The 18,375-nt window shown below is 45.1% G+C and overlaps 1 protein-coding gene across 1 annotated transcript in view; it reads right to left on the bottom strand.

Annotated features, from left to right (window-relative positions):
* The window catches only part of IVD (isovaleryl-CoA-dehydrogenase), a 133,963-nt gene that overhangs the window by 21,187 nt on the left and 94,401 nt on the right, over positions 1-18,375 (bottom strand). Inside the window, exons 11-13 of the mRNA XM_090015959.1 lie at positions 16,906-17,060; positions 16,728-16,768; positions 16,590-16,644 (exon numbers count right to left, since the gene is read on the bottom strand). Coding sequence (XP_089872085.1) covers positions 16,590-16,644; positions 16,728-16,768; positions 16,906-17,060 — 251 coding nt within the window. The remainder of the gene's footprint in view (positions 1-16,589; positions 16,645-16,727; positions 16,769-16,905; positions 17,061-18,375) is intronic.

Raw genomic sequence — 18,375 nt, 5'->3', positions numbered from 1 at the left:
ATAGTTTCCGAGAAAAACCCTTCGGAAGGCCTCCCACGGAATCACCTCAGCACCCGGAAACTGCACCTCCCGCGTAGTGTCCCACCATTCGCGAGCATCGTCCTTCAAACGAAAGGACCCGAACATCGTCTTCTTATCATCAGGAACGGTCAACACTTGGAACACCCGTTCCACCTCTTTAACCCAACTCTCCGCCAAGTCAGGATCAACCTTGCCCGAGAAAGTAGGAGGGTCTAGCTTCAGAAATTTTTCATATGTGGCGGTTGCTCGCCAGCAGTCGAAATTGCGATCTTGTCGTCATGCTCAGCCTTGTGGAAGCAAGCATCCATGGTGTGGCCTGTTTCTCCGCAGAAACCACACTCCTCTGTTAACTCAGGGGGAACAAAATCTCCCGATGACTCTTGTGGTGTCTGATGGTGCACCTGAATGTGTGAAGGCGCGAAACCACCTTCTCGAGCATGCACTTCAGCCCACGCTGCTGCCAAGGGTATCTGGTAGGCGATCGGTAGTGCAAAGCCTTGCTCATCCGTAAAAATGGGTAGAGGAGGGCGGTTAGCCCAGTAACCAGCCCCGAACATCTCACGTCCGCCCCTCCCCCTTACGGAACGACCACGTACACTACGCGTGCTCCTACCGCGAATACCATTAGAACCAGTAACTGGATCCATATATCCAACGGTACTACGAATAAAACAAGAATATCATTTAGTCTAAACATGCTATGAAATATCAAAGATTTACTTACAGCGCGATGGGATGCTCAATAGTCAAGATTCACTTCTTTCTAACCTGGCTCTGATACCAAGTTGTAACGCCCCAAAATTTCGACTTGTGATTTCGAAAACCTTATCGAAAAACCTTTCAAAGATTTAAAGTTTAATATTTAAAAACAACAGCGGAATACATTTAGAAAGGGACACAAGTCAACAATCCTGGGTACGTTAGCTGAAAAACCATCATTCACATGTACAACATCTTAAAGAAATTTAAGAAATAAGGCAATCGATTAAAATCTGCAGTTTATTACAAAATGAGCCTTTTATTCCAAACTTCAATAAATCTAAGAAAAACTCCAAAAAGTCCCAGAGCCAAGCCGCCAGCAGAAAGAAAATGAATCTTGATCCACGTTGCACCACGCCATCGGCCGCCAGTGAAGTCCTACTCCTCACCTGCCCATGAAATGGGTCAGTTTCATAACAAACTAGTAGGTGCACGAACAGATAAGTAGAATGAAAATAAAACAGGACATTCATGAGATAAGCAATTATGATATTTAAGCAATTAAAGCAGTTGTAGTCTATTCTAGCAAATGTAATAAGTGCAAAGAGAAGCAATGTAAGTCTCAGTCATCTATATCTATTCATGAATATATTATTTAAGTTCTGATATTAACTGGCCTGTGGGTACGCACAGACGCGAAACGTAGAAACAGCCGAGACCAATCCGGGGGTTTATTATGTCAGGTGTTTTCATTAACCCGGATGGCTGACTGAGTCCGCTCCTAAGGGGACGGTCAGTGACCAAGAGAGTAAATCCCCAAAGGCATTCGTGGCCCATGGATGCATCCAACTTCTGCAGAAGTGCCTGGGAGTTACCACCTAGGATAATTTATGGTAATCCCAATTCCCCTAACTCCGATGACTGGGGAAAACCGAGTCTTTTGCTCGTGGGGTGGTTGTTAACAACCTGTCCATCGGAGTCTTTGTACCATCCATCCTCTCCCTTGATGAACCGTGAAGATCGGATGGGTACGACGGGGGTTTCTTAACCGTCGTCCCATCCTACATGCTCTGGTCCATTAGACCCACTCGAGCATCTTGCCTGTGAAGGCGAAATGGTCACCATTTTATGTGATCTCAGCATTTTGCTAATAACATTCATCGAGGTTGCCACAACCTCATCATCCCACCATCGTAATCCACAGGGGACGTACTTGTCCAAAAGTACGATCGTACCTTCCTAGAGGTACAACTACGATGAAAGGGCAACATAATGGTATATGATTCTTTTGGTTCCTATATGACATGTTTTGCTTTTCTGAGCAATTGGCCTGTGGAGGCCGATATTACCATATCAAAATCAGTAAAGTATAGATTTCACCCTTCAATACCCTCCATGATCTTGCATAAAGTTCATACCGTACCTGCCTTAAGGTTTGGTTATAATGGCAATTGCAGTGGTTTTGAGTCTCTTCACAAAATCTATCTTAAGTATGCAGTTTCAAAGGAACAAGCATGCATAATAGACAATTACGAGTTAAGTAATTGTACACGTAAACAGGCATGCCAAGTAAACTACTTGATTTTTTTCTAGAATGAGTCTACCCAAAGAATTTACATTATGCAATTTCAAAAGAATCACACAGAGTAAAACATGGATCAACACATACTTCTTCAGATACGCAAATATGCAAAAATAATTATTCTATCTCAGAAGTCTTATTTTATTTAGTTCATACACACTATTCGTGCGACTTTCCCCTACCTCGGGATGTCTTGCAGCTGCGTGCGTCTACGCGTGTAGATGATACGAGGCTCGGGCCGCGGAGCTAGAGCGAGGGTCCGATGCGAGGTCTGCAACAGTGCTATGTTAATAATAATGCGGAGCAAAAGAAGGACAATCCAGTCTATAGGAAAAAGAGAGGCAGCAGAGGTGTGCCCCTGCTGGCCGAAAACAGACAAGCGGTGGGGGAACAAGCCCCTGCCTAAACATAGCGCAGCAGCAGGGGGTCACCCCTGCCGACGGCCACCAAGTGGCAGGGGCTGAGCCCCTGCCAACGGCACACAGTGGCAGGGGCTGAGCCCCTGCCGACAGCAATGGATGGCAGGGGGCCAGCCCCTGCCGGGAGCAAGAAGGGGCAGGGGCTGAGCCCCTGCCGACAGCACTGGACGACAGAGGGGGCCAGCCCCTGCCGAAAACACAGGTCGGCAGGGCCAACCCCTGCCGACAGCACGAAGTGGCAGGGGCTGAGCCCCTGCCGACAGCACAGGTCGGCAAGGGGCCACCCCTGCCGACAGCACAGGATGGCAGGGGGCCAGCCCCTGCCGGAGGCACAGGTCGGCAAGGGGCCACCCCTGCCGACAGCACAGGTCGGCAAGGGGCCACCCCTGCCGACAGCACGAGGTGGCAGGGGCTGAGCCCCTGCCGACAACCCAGGTCGGCAAGGGGCCAACCCCTGCTGACAACACAGGACGGCAGGGGGGGCCAGCCCCTGCCGAAAGCCACAAGGTGGCAGCAAAAACAAAAAAAAAAAGGGGGGGGGGGGGGGGGGGGTTGCCGCAGGGGCCACCGGACCCCTGCCGGCACTCCGGCGATCCCCAGCGAGAGGCGGGGACGACAGGGGCTGCGTAAGCCACCTATCGGCCCCGATGGCACAGGGAGGCGGTGGGAGGCCGCGGCAGCGGCTGTGAGCCGTCGGCCGGCCTCCCGGCGAGGTGACAGGAAGGGCGGTGAGGAAGAGAAGAGGGAGGAGAAGAGAAGAGGGAGGAGCATACCTGGGAGTGGGGGCCGACGTCGGCGGCGGGCGCAGCAGGGAAGGAGACCGGCGCGGGGGAGGAAGCTCGAGAGGGCTGCGAGAGGGAGGCGAGACTCCCCTCGCCCTCCGACCTCTCTCTTAAAGGCGAAGGGGGGCACCGGAAGGGGAAACCCCAGGTGGGTTTCCCAAATCCTCCCGCAAGAGAAGGGGGAGAAGGGGGGGGGGGAGTGCGGCGCTCGGGACCTTGCGTCGGGTTACGCAAAACCCTAAAATAAAAAGGGGCCCGGGTTGGGTCCGGACCCGACCCGGCCCGGGTCCAAACAGTTTTTTTTTTTTTTTTTTAAAATTGGATTTTACACATTTTGATGTTTTTGTATCGGCATTGCCGAATATTCTGGATACTTTGTACAAGGGGATAATAAAATATAATTAAATATGTTGCTTGTTGTTTTAGTCGTAAGCTTAACTTAGTTCATTATATTATTTTCAAAGATGAGGAGAAGTTCGAACGAAGATTCCGTCGACGAATGGTCTGAGCAAAGGGGATTCGTGATAGATACCCTCAGCACTTTGGCCGAGGCGATCAAAAGTCAGGTTGCCACACAAAGAGAGCGTGTTTCTACATATTCGGGGGTCACTTACGAGAAATTCTTAAAGCTAGACCCTCCAATCTTCTCCGGCAAGGTGGATCCCGCCGCCGCAGAGCAGTGGATCCAAGAAATCGAAAGAGTGTTTATGGTCCTTTCGGTTTTCGATGAAAAGAAGACTTTATTTGGGTCCTTCCGATTGAAGGACAATGCTAGAGTTTGGTGGGACGCGACTCGAAAAAGGTATTTCCTAGATGCAGAGGTCATCCCACGGGACTCTTTTAGGCGTGTGTTTTTCGAAAATTACTTTCCTCCTCATGCGAGGGGAAAGAAAAATGTGAAATTTTTGGAGCTGTGTCAGGGTAGCTTATCGTTGGGCGATTACATCACCACGTTTCAGCAATTGGAACAGTATTGCCCTACCCTTTTTTATAGTGAACGCGAGCAAGCAGACAAATTTGTTCGTGGCCTAAAGGAAGGACTCAGGTACCGGGTCCTTTCAAGCATGCCTGTGACCTTCTCAGTAGCAGTTGAAGCAGCAACCCTCTTAAACGAGGATTGGGAACGTTCTAGAGCGACACAGGTTAAAAGACACCTGTACCTAGAGGTGACCAGAAGAAAGCACAATCTCATGGTTAGGTGCGGCGATCACCTTTTCCTGTTAAGCCCGAAGGAGGGAAGCAGCAAGGACCACCCGCAAAGAGGCAACGCCTGCAGAACCGCCCACTACCTCGACGACCCACAGGGAATGGATGCGCTAGATGCAAGGGATCTCACGTCGGACAACCCTGTCCCTTAGATACGGGGGGTTGTTTGTATTGTGGTAAGATGGGTCACTACGCTCGTGATTGTCGCAAAAAGGCGGCCGATGAATTCAGGCAGTCGGGTGGAGTACCTCAACCTCCTCATCAGCAACAACCACAGCTAACGTACCAGCAACAGCAGCAACCACAAAGCAGCAGAGTGAAGAAAGTCCCAGGGCGAGTCTACGCCACTACCGTCGAGCAGTTGACCAAGAGAGAACTCGTACAAGGTACTCTCTTAGTTGTCGGATATGCTGCTGTCATTCTTTTTTATTGTGGTGCTACGCACACCTTTATCTTGGCACAATTTGAGGCCCAGTTGCAATTGCATGTTCTGCGCTTGCATACAACCTTAAAAGTATATAATCTTTTGGGAGAGAACGCTAGCTGTGCGACGTTTATCCCTGATCTCGATGTGGTGATATCAGATCGTCTTTTGCCTGCATGCGCCATCTTGTTGAATATGTCAGAATTTGACCTCATTTTGGGCATGGATTGGCTGTCCCAGCATCATGCCAAGATCGTTTGTCGCCAGGGCAAGATCACCTTCTCCCCTCCAGATTCTCCGAAGGTGGAATTTCGAATTCCTCAACCCATGTGAGTAAGTCGTATGATTTCAGCCCTTAAGGCTCGTAGCTTCATTCGCAAGGGCTGTCCAGCTTTCCTCATCAGTGTCGTTAAGTCGGACCTACACCTGTGCTTATTGATACCCTAGACGTGGTTAGTGAGTTTCCAGATATCTTTTCCTAGAAGTTGCCTGGCCTTCCTCTGCCTCGTGAGGTGGAGTTTGACATCGAATTGTTGCCTGGAACTGCCGCCATATCTAAGGCCCCATATCGGATGGCACCCGTCGAGCTTAAAGAACTCAAAAGGTAGTTACAGGAGCTTTTAGATCAGGGATTCATTCATCCAAGCGTATCACCCTGGAGAGCTCCTGTACTCTTCGTGAAGAAGAAGGATGAAACCTTGAGGTTGTGCATAAATTATAGAATACACAACCAGGTGACGATTAAAAATAAGTACCCTTTGCTGCGTATTGAAGACCTTTTTGACCAGTTGCAGAAGGCCAAGATCTTCTCCAAGATTGATTTGAGATCCGGGTATCACCAGCTCAGGATCAAGGACAACGATATCTCCAAAACAACTTTTTGCACCTGGTATGGGCATTATGAGTTTACAATTATGCCCTTCGGTCTTACGAATGCTCTTGCTGCATTCATGGACCTTATTAATCGAGTGTTCAGACCGTTCTTGGACACTTTCGTTATAGTGTTCATTGATGATATTCTCGTCTACTCAGAAAGTCGGGAGCAGCATCGTGGGCACTTGCGTATCATTTTAGAGACCTTAAGGAAAGAGCAACTCTTCGCGAAGTTTTCCAAGTGCGAGTTTTGGCTCAAGGAAGTGATGTTCTTGGGCCACATCATTTCTAGCAAGGGTGTTTCTGTGGACCCTTCAAAGGTTGAAGCTGTGCTAGACTGGCCGCAGCCGCGGAATGTCTGTGACATTCGAGGTTTTCTTAGGTTAACAGGATATTATAGGCGTTTTATCAAGGATTTCTCAAAAATCGCTTTGCCTATGACTCGATTGCTGAAAAAGAAAGCCAAATTCGTATGGGATGATCGTTGTGAGGCCAGTTTTCAGCTATTAAAGGAGCGTCTTACGAGTGCTCCTATCTTGGCTTTGTCGTCCGGTAAGGGCGGCTTCGTAATTTATACTGACGCTTGCGGATCGGGCCTGGGAGGCGTTCTTATGCAGAATGAAAGGGTAATCGCGTATGCCTCTCGCCAGCTTAAGCTTCACGAGAAGAACTACCCGACACATGATCTCAAATTAGCTGCTGTTGTTTTTGCTCTAAAGATTTAGCGTCATTATCTATATGGAGAACAATTTGAAGCATTTATAGACCACAAGAGCCTTAAGTACCTCTTTTCCCAGAAAGAGTTGAATATGCGACAACGTCGCTGGCTTGAATTTTTGAAAGACTGATTTTTCCCTTTCTTACCACCCAGGCAAGGCAAACGTGGATGCTGACGCCCTCAGTCGCAAGTCGTCAGGGGTTCTCGCCAGTGTATTATCAACAGGTTGGAAGTTGCTCGAAGACCTTGCATCCTGGAATCCGTTTTCTGTAGCACCCGGTTGGGTGAGATTGTCGAATTTGGTAATTCGACTTGACCTGTTCCCCAGGATTGTTGCCAGCCAAAAGGGCGACTCTCGCTTTGAAGAGTTGAGATCGCAGGCTTTGTGTGATGGTTCTTCTTTCCGCATGGGGGAAGGAGACAATGTTTGGCTTGGGCAGCGCCTTTGGGTCCCAAATGACCCCACCTTGAGGAGTGAAATTTTAACTGAAGCCCACAAGTCGAGATATACCGTCCACTAGGGGAGCACAAAGATGCTGAAGGCCCTGCAGAGGAATTTTTGGTGGAATGGCATGAAGAAGGATGTGATCGAGTTCGTCTCAAGATGCCTCATGTGTCAGCAGGTAAAGATCGAGCATCAGCGGTCAGGAGGAACGTTACAGCCCTTGGATAACCCAGAATGGAAGTGAAAGGGGATCACCATGGACTTTGTAGTTGGCCTTCCTAGGACTCCACGCAAGCACAACGCGATTTGGGTGATCGTCGATAGACTCACCAAATCAGCGCATTTCCTACCTATTCGCCTCGGCCAGTCTCTTGACAGCCTGACCGATCTTTATATCCGCGAGATTGTAAGACTCCACGGTATTCTGGTTTCTATTGTTTCTGACCGTGATCCAAGATTCACGTCAAGATTCTGGGGGCAGCTCCAGCAGGCTCTAGGCACCAAGCTGAGCTTTAGCTCGACTTTCCACCCTTAGACTGATGGTCAGTCTAAGCGGACTATTCAGACCTTGGAGGATATGTTGCGGGCCTGCATGTTGGAGTGGAAAGGTGAATGAGATTCCCATCTCAGTTTAGCGGAGTTTGGGTATAATAATAGTTTCCACGCTAGTATCGGCATGGCTCCCTATGAAGCCTTATACGGAAGGCCGTGCCGATCGCCCGTGTATTGGGATGAGGTAGGAGAAAGAAGATAGGAGGATCCTCTCGTGCTTCAGCATTATTCGGAACAGGTGTGAATGATCAGGGATCGTCTCCGTTCAGCTCAGAGCTGGTAAAAAAGTTACGCCGATCGTCATCGCCGAGAGCTCGTTTTTCTAATAGGAGACATGGTGTTCGTCAAGGTTTCTCCAACCAAGGGGGTTTTTCGTTTTGGGAAGAAACAGAAGCTAAGTCCCGGGTTCGTTGGCCCTTTTGAGATTTTGGATCGCATCGGCGAAGCGACTTATCGTGTAGCGTTGCCTCCCCAATATGCACAGATTCATAACGTCTTCCATATATCTATGTTAAGAAAGTATGTTCACGATCCTTCCCACATCATCAAGTTTGACGACATTCAGATTGATGAGGATATGAATTTCGAGGAAAGACCGATAGAAATCATCGACCGTCGCGATTGGGTGTTGAGATCGAGGACAATACTTTTTGTAAAGATCCGATGGCAAAATCATGGAATCGACGAATGTACTTGGGAACCTGAAGCGGATATCAGGGAAAAATACCCTGAGTTGTACATTGAAAAAAAAAATATTAATGAAAATTTCGCGGACGAAATTTGTTTAAGGGGGTTAGGATGTAATAACCAGAATTTTTTTTTAATCAATCCGAACCTGGGTCGGATCCGGATCCGACTCGGATCCGACTCGGATCCGAGCCCCTTTAAGAGGAGGGCTATCGGTAGGCCGTAAGGGCCTACTGAGCGGCGCCCACTCCCCCTCTTACTGCTTATAAATGAAGTAGGGGGGAAGGGGGGAAAGCATCAAATGCTTTCCCTCCCCATCGCCTCTCCTCTCCCCGACGCCCCTTTTCCCCGTCTCGGCTCCCCCGATTTCCCTCTTCCTTTGTCTCCCCCTCCTTCTCGTCGTCGCTGCCACCTACCGTCTGCCTCCGTCGGTGACCTCCAGGTGAGTCCCCCTCTCCCTTATCTTCCTGTTTCCCGCATGAGAGGGGGGAGCGAACCCCTCCGCCTGTGGCCTCGACAAGAGGTGGTGGTGGTTCCCGGCAGGGGTGTTTCGCCCCCTTACCTTACGATTTCCGGCAGGGGGCGAGCCCCCTGCCTTTTGATGTCTTTCGGCAGGGGGTTTCACCCCCTTCCTTTTGGTGTCTTTTGGCAAGGAGTTTCGCCCCCTGTCTTAAGATTTCTGCCAGGGGGCAAGCCCCCCCTGCCTTGTGTTTTCTGGTAGGGGGCAAGCCCCCCCACCTTGTGTTTTTCGGTAGGGGGGTGAGCCCCCTGCCTTCTTGCGTTTTCCGGCAGGGGGCGAACCCCTGCCTTCTTGGATTATTTGGCAGGGGGCAAGCCCCCCTGCCCTATGTTTTTCCGGCAGGGGGTGAGCCCCCTGCCTTATGTGTTTCGGCAGGGGATTTTGCCCCCTGCCTTGTGTTTTTCGGCAGGGGGCGAGCCCCCTGCCTTATGTTCTCAGGCAGGGGGCGAGCCCCCTTGCCTTCTTATGTGTTGCGGCAGGGGGTTTCGCTCCCATGCCTTGCGTTTTCTGGCAAGGGGGCGAGGCCCCTGCCTTCCTGTGCTCCTTGGCAGAGGGCTTTGCCTCCCCTGCCTTGTGCTTTCCAACAGGGGGCGAAGCTCTCCTTACTTTCCTTTTTGCTTGCCGTCAGGGGGGATCTGCCCCCTCCCCTGTTTCCTGTTGAGGTGGGCTTGGCAGGGAGCCTTTGCTCCCTCCCCTACATTGCTGCCTCTGTCCTTCTTGTGCAGGGAGTGGAGCTCCCTGCCTCCCCTAGTTTTTGAGGTTCGGTACCACTGCAGGTCTTACTGGACCCGTTTCTCGTAGTATTATGACGTATTGACCCTTTTGGCTTTGCAGATTGCACCACGGAGCCTTCTCATGCTACGCGGCACGAGACAATGATCACTTACGCTCGCAAGCGTATAGACCCTCGCACCCCTTTTAGGTAGGGGTTTGCGTAAAAAGGAACAGGAACAATGAACTTCTAAAAACAAAGGACTTAACTAATAAATTAAAACATTTACATATAGTATATATGTATGTCCTTTCCTGCACTTCGCTTTTTCTGCACTTTACTTATCGTTGCCGTCGCGCTATATGTGCCAAGGCTTTCCTTTTAGTGTACCTGTCTTTATTGTCTTTTACTTCCAGGATGCGATTTCGCGATCCTGGTCCCATTTCCTTTCTGCACTTTACTTTTCGTTGCCGTCGTGCTATATGTGCCAAGGCTTCTCTTTTTGCACTTTCCTTTCTTGTCTTTTACTTCCAGGATGCGGTTTCGCGATCCTGGTCCCTGCTGATTTCATTTGTTGTTGCTTCTGCTATTTCATACATATATATGTCACTCTTCTTTTTATTGTCGTAGTCTCAACCCTGCCGTGGATTGGTAGGGTTCGACAACAGAGCTTAACCTTGCGTAAGAGCGCAAGTATCAACGTTCGAACTCTGCAGTGAGTTACGAAATGAGATACTGGTTTTCCTAACTCGAGACAAGAGCCTCGTTGCACGAAGGGCTGCTGTTTCCTGAGTTTGGGCAAACGTTTGATTTTTGGGTACTATTGCAGCGCTAATATAGTTGGCACGGTGCAATGAATACTACGAGGCAGATTAGGCCTCGATCGTGCAATGATACTGATTTAGAATACACCTAAAGGGGTCTCAGGCGCCTTCACAGGCAAGATGCTCGTTTGGGTCTAATGAACCAGGACAGGAAGAATAAGGCGGCGGTTAAGAAACTCCCGTCGCGCTCAATTCGACTTAGCTTCGCCAAGAGAGAGGACAAATGGTACCAACTCCGATAGGCAGGCCATTAATGGCTATTTACGGGCAAAAGACTCGGCTTCCCCGGTCATCAGAAGTTAGGGGAAAGAGGTTGCACTAGATAGCCTAACACTTCTGCAGAAGTTGGATGCATCCCTACTTGGCCTTTGGGGGCTTACTTTCTCGACCACCGATCGTCCCCTTAGGATAGGATTCAGTCAGTCAACCGAGGTATTTTAAGAAACATGGCATAATAAACCCTCGGATTGGTCTCGACTGTTTCGGCTCGTGTGCCATGTACGTACCCACATGACCGGTTAACAAGTGATAACTAAATTAAGCATGCTCACCCTTCAGCTGTTGTTTTTGCATACTTGTGGTATTACGTGCTAGCATACTGGTGAGTTTCCTGTGCAGTATATCTTTTCTCATTGTTGCTGTTGTGGTATGCTTAACTGCTTTACCTGCTAGTTGTTCTTGTTCTTTTTGCACTCCTACTAGTTTTTCGCGAGACTGACCCATTTTATGGGCAGGTGATGAGTAGCGGCGACAAGCAGTCAACGGTGCAAGCGACGTGGCTCAAGGCTATACTTTTCCTTCCAGATTTCTCGCTGTCGTTGCAGGGTTTTGAGTTTTAGATTTTTGTTTTAATCTGGGGGCTGGGCCTCCTGTTGATTTTTCTTGTATAGTGACTTTTTATTAAGAATTTAGTACTCTTTTCAGCTGTCTGCTATTTATTGCCGTGGTCATGTTTGGATTGTCGAGCTAACGTGCCTGGGATTTGCAAAAACTTGATTTTCAAAATAAAAAGATACTTGTTGAAGGGTTTCCAGAACAACCGTGTTCAAACTTTCAGGGATTTTCCTCAGAAAACTTTAATTGTCAAGTTAAGAAATTTCGAGGCGTTATAATTATACAAGTGATCAGATTCATGTACATGATCAACTTTATGTACATGAATCAGCTATGCAGAAATTTTCAAATGTCGATTAGATTCGTGTACATGATCAGTTTTATGTACACCAATCGGCTATGCAACAAATTAAATGTGGTGGTCAGATTCATGTAGATGGATAGGCTAATAAGAAAGTAAACATTTGCTAGTCAAATTTATGTACATGATCAGATTCATGTATATGTATTGACCATGCAGAAAATATTAACTACGGGTCAGATTCATGTACATGCATCGACCAAGTATGAAATATACAACTACGGGTCAGATTTATATACATGATTAGATTCATATACATGGATCGACCAAACAGAAAAATATAACTGTTGAACAGAAAATATATAAACAGTTGGTCAGATTCATGTGCATGATCATATTCATATACATGGATTCACCAAACAGAAAAATATAGCTGCTCGCCAGATTCATGTACATGATCAGATTCACGTGCATGAATCAACCATTCAAGAAATATTAATTGTTGGTCAGATTCATGTATGTGGTGTAATATCGTGTATTTTCACACTTAGTAAAATTTGAGATTTTCGAAAATTTGGCTAAGTATAGAAAAAAAATCGGTAGATTCTCCATTGTAGGCCGATGCTTTTGAGTCTGGGCTTGGCCCAGGTCTCATTTCCAAGGCCTAAACGAGCCACTTAAAATGTGAAGAAGAGTTTTATTTTTGACCTTTAAATTCAAGTGAAATTCGGGATATTTTCGGGCAAAATTCGAGTTATACATCGTTGAATGCGTCTCAAAATTCTAAGCGTAACGATATTTTATTTTCCTTGATTTGGTTACGGTTGACCCGAAAATCGTATTTTTTCAAAAATGAACAGTTTGTCAGTTCAGATCTGAATTTGGATCGGACCGGATCTGATGGATTTGATCCAAATTAATATGGATTTGGACTCTATCCAAGACCCATATTAATTTGGATTGGATCCAGCTCAAGACCTATTTTGGATTTTTGGAGATGGATTTGGATCTTGGATCCAGATTCAAATCCATGACTAACGATTTTTTTCCAACTTTAAATTCATTAGATAGCTTTAAGTTAGACTTATTTAGTGTTAAGAAGTCTTCTATGTTATTAAAATAACCTTTGGATTTTTTTGGATATTTATTAATAAATTATCAATTAATAAATAAATAAATAATTAATTAATTTCAATTTCGAAATTTGATTTAAGTTTTGGTTTAGGACTCTAAGTAGAGCCCTTAAACCCATGTAAAATCACTTAGAAGTATCATAGTTCAATAAATAACTTTTGTAAGCTTCTAGGTATTTATTTATTAATAAATAAATAAATAAACAAATAAATTTAATTAATTCTGAGATTTTATTTTTTAGAGTGTTTAGGACTCTTTACAGAGCCCTTGTTCATGCCTTAAAAGCTTTAAGAAAGACTTTTAAAAATACTCAAATTGGAAAAGTTAACACTTGATGAATTTTGAAAACTTGAGAAGGGAGTCTCATAAAGAGAAGGCTCTCTCTCCCTCTCTCCAGCCCATTCTAGAAGGGGATGGAGAGAGGGGGGAGCGTCACCCCCTAGCCTCTATAAATAGGCCATAGGGCCTAGGAAAAAAAATGTCTAGTGAGAGGGAGAAAAGAAAAAGAGAGGAAGAAAAGAGAGAGAAAAGAAGAAAAGAGAGGAAGACGAAAAAGGAGGCTCCTTCTTCGATCGTCCGGCGTTTTTCACCATCTTTCTTGTTCGCTTTTCGATTCACGGTCAAGGTACGAGTCTTTCTTTTGTCTCGAATGAGAAAAAGAGCAAGGATTTGTATTCCATGCAATATTTTAGCAAAAATCCTTGAAAAAAGAGTAAATCTAGATATTTACTCTATTGTGGGTTTTATGTTATCTCTTTTCCGAGGATTATTTTTTAAAAAATACATACATCAATGCTTGTGTGTGCATATGTATTTCGATATGTGTCGTGTATCCCTAAATCGGGACAGATTTGCCATGTTTGTAACATGTGCAAATCTGGCCCAGATTTGGTGTATGAAAAATCTTGGGGACTTAATGCAAAAATCGACACATGCATGTAGGTTGAAAGGAAATCTATTCACGCATGCATACTGGCATGTAAATCTCTGTACAAGCATGTTGTTGGGTTATATATATCTGAGTTACTTGTATGAAATCCTACTCATGCATGTATATTTGAGAGATGGAATCATAAATGGAGGTATACCTTATTTTTTGTTTAGGCGCTTGAAGATTAGAATTGTTTTCAACACCCTCATGATACCTTAAAATTTTTCTTTCTGCTAGACTGCCTGACAGCTCGCCAAACTGGGCTCGAATGGATCAGCCCAGTTCCTTGTTAAGCCCAGCCGGCTGGCTAAGCAGGGCAAGACTGGCAGATCTGCCAGACCTTGACATACCTGCCAGGCTCAGCTGAGTGGGCCCTGGCAGGTAAGTTGCGTTTTAAAAAAAAACAGTAAATTATTTTTTTTTACAGAAGATTCCTTTCGAGTAACCCTTATCTACCACCGTAGTCGTACCTTTGGATAGGGACGATGTGTTGCACTACAATGAATAGCTCGTGAGGTCGAGAAAACCTCATAACGTGCAATGAGCAAAATGTTGAAATTAACAAAAAGGTGACTGCGCCTTCACAGGCAAGATGCTCGAGTGGGTCTAATGGACCAGAATATGTAGAACGGGGCGGCGATTAAGAAACCCCCATCGTGCTCGTTTGCTACGGTTCATCAAGAGAGAGGATACATGGTACAAAAACTCTGATGGACAGGTCGTTAACGACCACCCCACGGGCAAATGACTCGGCTTCCCTAGTCATCGGAGTTAGGGGAAAGCTAAGTCACACGGACTCGGTTAAAAGGTCGACGCACCCACATCGACCGTACCCAACACGGGTGCGGCTTCAGACACAGCGTAGACATGGTCAACTAAGTGTCAGACTTGGTCAATGCATCGGGGCTGAGTTCGTCCACATTTTGGACTCTGTCAACTTTGACCGAGTCTATTTTCGTTCATTTTTTATGGCAAAAGACGTATAAAAACTAAAAAAAAAATCAATCTTCAATCGTCTTCCTCCTTTATGTGTTATATTTTGGTAAGTTTGTGTTGTTACTTTATTAAAATTACTTTTTTATTTTTGCTTTAAAATTTACAATCTTATTATTGTTATATATATATATATATATAGTCGTGTCCCCATTTCCAAAAATTTTGAAATTGCTCTGCACCTGTACCCGTACCCGCACCCATGTGACATAGGGGGAAAGAGACTACCAAAATTATCCTAGGTGGTAGTTTTCAAGCACTTCTACAGAAGTTGGATGCATCTATAGGCCACAAATGCCTTTGGAGAATTCTCTCTCGGTCATTAGCCTTAGGAGCGGACTCGGTCAGCTATCCGGAGTATCATAAAATATATAGCATAATAAACCCCCAGATCGATCTCAGTTGTTTCTATGTTTCGCGTCTCTGCGTATGTACAAGCCAGTTAATATCGAAACTAAAAATATCTTGTTCACGCTACTGTTTAGTTGCACACCTTGAGATTCATAATTGCTTACTGTGTTTAACCTCATCCTATGTTAGTTATTTTATTTTAGCTAGTTGCTCTCTGCCTGTGGAATCAATTGATCATGAATATTTGTATGCATAGTTAATTTGTCATTAACTTCTATAATTGCTTATCCTGTGAGCATGCTTTGCATTAGCTTTTGTCTTTATTGTCTTTTGCGCATCTACTAGTTTTTCTCAAAACTGACCCATTTTATGGATGCAGATGACGAATAGGTTCTCCAGACAGCCGGTTGCGCGATGCAACATGGCTCGAGACCAGAGTTACCGGAAGCGCCTAGGCAAAAGGGGAAGCGCGCTTCCCCGAAGCGCGAAGCGCCGCACTTCTGAAGCGTGAGGGGAAGCGTCCCACTTTTTTGGGAAGCGCGCTTCCCTTTTATGGGAAGTGCATCCCCCTTTTATGGGAAACGCGCTTCCCATAAATGGGAAGCGCGCTTCCCCCACGCTTCCCCCTCGCTTCCCCATTTTTTTCATTTTTTTCGCTTCCCACTCGCTTCCGGTTCGCTTCCGAGACAGTTCAGAATTTTCTTCTAAGTGGTCCCACGCTTCCCCGCTTCCTAAATTTTTGAAAGTGCCTCGCTTCCCGCTCCCGCTTCCTCGACTGGTAACTCTGCTCGAGACCTCACTCTTCTTACTAGCATCCTGTTTTTGCTTTGTACTTTTGCTCAGGGAGAAAAAACCTTAATTTTGCACTGACTGAAATTCTATCAGTGAAATATGCCTTTTGCTCACTAACTATTTTGCTAAGATGATTTTGCTGGTTTTTGTGCTAACGTGCACAAAATCGTCAACTTGTTCCTCTTTCAAAAGAAAATCTATTTCCGCTCACTTTTGAAATCAAAACTCTGAATTTTTAAAGGTTTTTCGTAAATATTTTCCATAATTACAAGTTGAAAATTTGGGGCGTTACATTAATATCAAGAAAGTAAGTGTCCCAATGTCAATGTTAATATCCAAGAAAATAAGTGTAAATTCCTAGGTGCACCATAGTGAATGGAAAGAGGTCAACAAAGCATCTTGGTAAAATCAACTCATGTGGATTCAAGAGCATCTGCAAGCAACAATATGTAAACATATAAATAATATCTAAAATATGAAACATGACTAGAAATCAGGGCATAAGCATGCATCAAACCAACTCACTCATCAGCACACTTTTTAGATATAAAAGTCACCACCCTACATAGGCTCATGCAACCTAAATAAATCATACTAAATGCAAGAAGCGGATGAAAGGTAACAATTAATTTCACATATTACATTGTAAAATTGTTCCATACAGAGTTCTGTAGTAGAGCTTCAATGTGAATTCAAGAGCACTGAATATAGACGTGTACTAAATATTAGTATTCATAACCATCAAGTGAAGTATGTAAAAGAAACCGTGGGCATGCAATGAACAAGAACCTTTCTATCAATGTGTCCACTATCACAGTCCCTAGCAACAGAGTACACAAATGATCTGTGAAGAAGAGAAATAGTTAGATTTTTTCAAATAAATTTTGTGAAATCACCATAACTGGGGGAAAAAAAAGGACATGATACCTTGCAGACTGCAATGACGTATACATGTCAGCCAGCTTACCCTGCATTTCAACAAAATAGGCAATTTTGTAAGTTCAAATACTCTCTGGATTTTTTGCACATCAGCTGAATATATTTTAACATTCACTAGTACTTCCACTAATACAGAAATGAAGATTGTCAAGATGTTGATGCAAACCTGTATCAACTGAAATTCACCAATTGGCCGGCCAAACTGTTCTCTTTGACGAACATAAGGGATGACATTGTCAAGGCACGCTTGCATAAGACCAAGTGGTCCAGCGGCCAGAACAAGACGCTCCAGATCTAGCCCCGACATCAGCACATAAACTCCTGCACCACTAACCATGACCTTCAGAAAAGTACTTTGACAAAAAAACATCACAAAGACTGAAATAGCAGTTGATTCAAGGCCTGAATTATTCTCATATGAGCTAGCAAAGTTCAAGGCCTTTGCATGTGTGTGTCTGTCGTTATCTGTAAATTAATTATTTTCTCTCAAATATACATACATACATGTAGGGGTGGGCATCGGGCCGGCCCGGGCCCGTTTAGAGCTCGGCCTGTCGGACTTTAAGTGCAGCCCAGCCTGGAGATGACCCCACCCATTTACTAACGGGCTGGGCTTTGGCCCGGTTCTTAACGGGCTTGGGTTTGAAGAGCATCCATGACCCGGCCCATTAGCCCAATGGGCCAATGTGAAGCGGGCCCGACCCGGCCTGGCCCGGCCCAAACTCAACTAATTAGTGCAACTAATGAGGTAAATAATAAATAATTAACAAATTCTCATGTACCCAACCATCTTTCTAGTTTTCATAAAATTAATGCAACTAATTAGGTAAATAATAATATTTACTAAGTTATTATACAATTAATTAATCTTTTAATTTTTTATATTATTAAAAATTAATAAATAGCTCAAGCCTGTCAAGCCGGCCCGGTAGCCCCCGGGCCAATCCAGATCCAGCCCACGTATATAATGGCTGGGTTTCGGCCCAGTAGCTAACGGGCCCGAGCCTAAAACCTTAACCCAAACCCGGTCCATGGCAGGCCAAGTCGGCTTGGCCCATCAGGCCGCCCAGCCCATTGCCCACCCCAAGATACATGTGTGTGTGCATTGTAACGACCCCAACTTATCCTCTTATTATCTTATATATATATATATATATTTTAATTAATTAAAGATCTATCTAGAATACCTATCTAGGTAGCCTTATCCAATCATTACAAATTTTGATATTTAATTAATTAATATTTTTATTAATTAATTATTAATTAATTATTTTTTAGAATATTTCATAGGGTGCCCCCCCTCTGGAAGTCCTCTCATAGCAGAATTCTCTCTTAATTTAACCTTTAAATTGATTTTAAAGCTTTAAATTGGTTACTCTTATATTTCAAATCTAGATCCGGATCCAAGATCTAAATCCATATGGATCCCAACTTAGACCAGATCCTAGTTAATATGGGTCTTGGACTGGGTCCAGATCCTTATCAACTCGGATCAAATGGATCCAATCCAATCCAGAAAATGTAAAAATAGAGGTGGGTCATTTTTTAAAAACGTGATTTTCGCGCCAACCGTAACCTGATTTTAGAAAAATGAAATATCAATGTTCTCCAATTACGAGACGCATCTAACGGTATA

This window comes from Nuphar pumila, chromosome 8, assembly GCF_984573655.1.
Source record: "Nuphar pumila chromosome 8, dmNupPumi1.hap1.1, whole genome shotgun sequence".
Taxonomy (NCBI): domain Eukaryota; kingdom Viridiplantae; phylum Streptophyta; class Magnoliopsida; order Nymphaeales; family Nymphaeaceae; genus Nuphar; species Nuphar pumila.
Note: the sequence above shows the minus strand (reverse complement) of the source record. Positions and strands in the feature narration are given on the sequence as shown.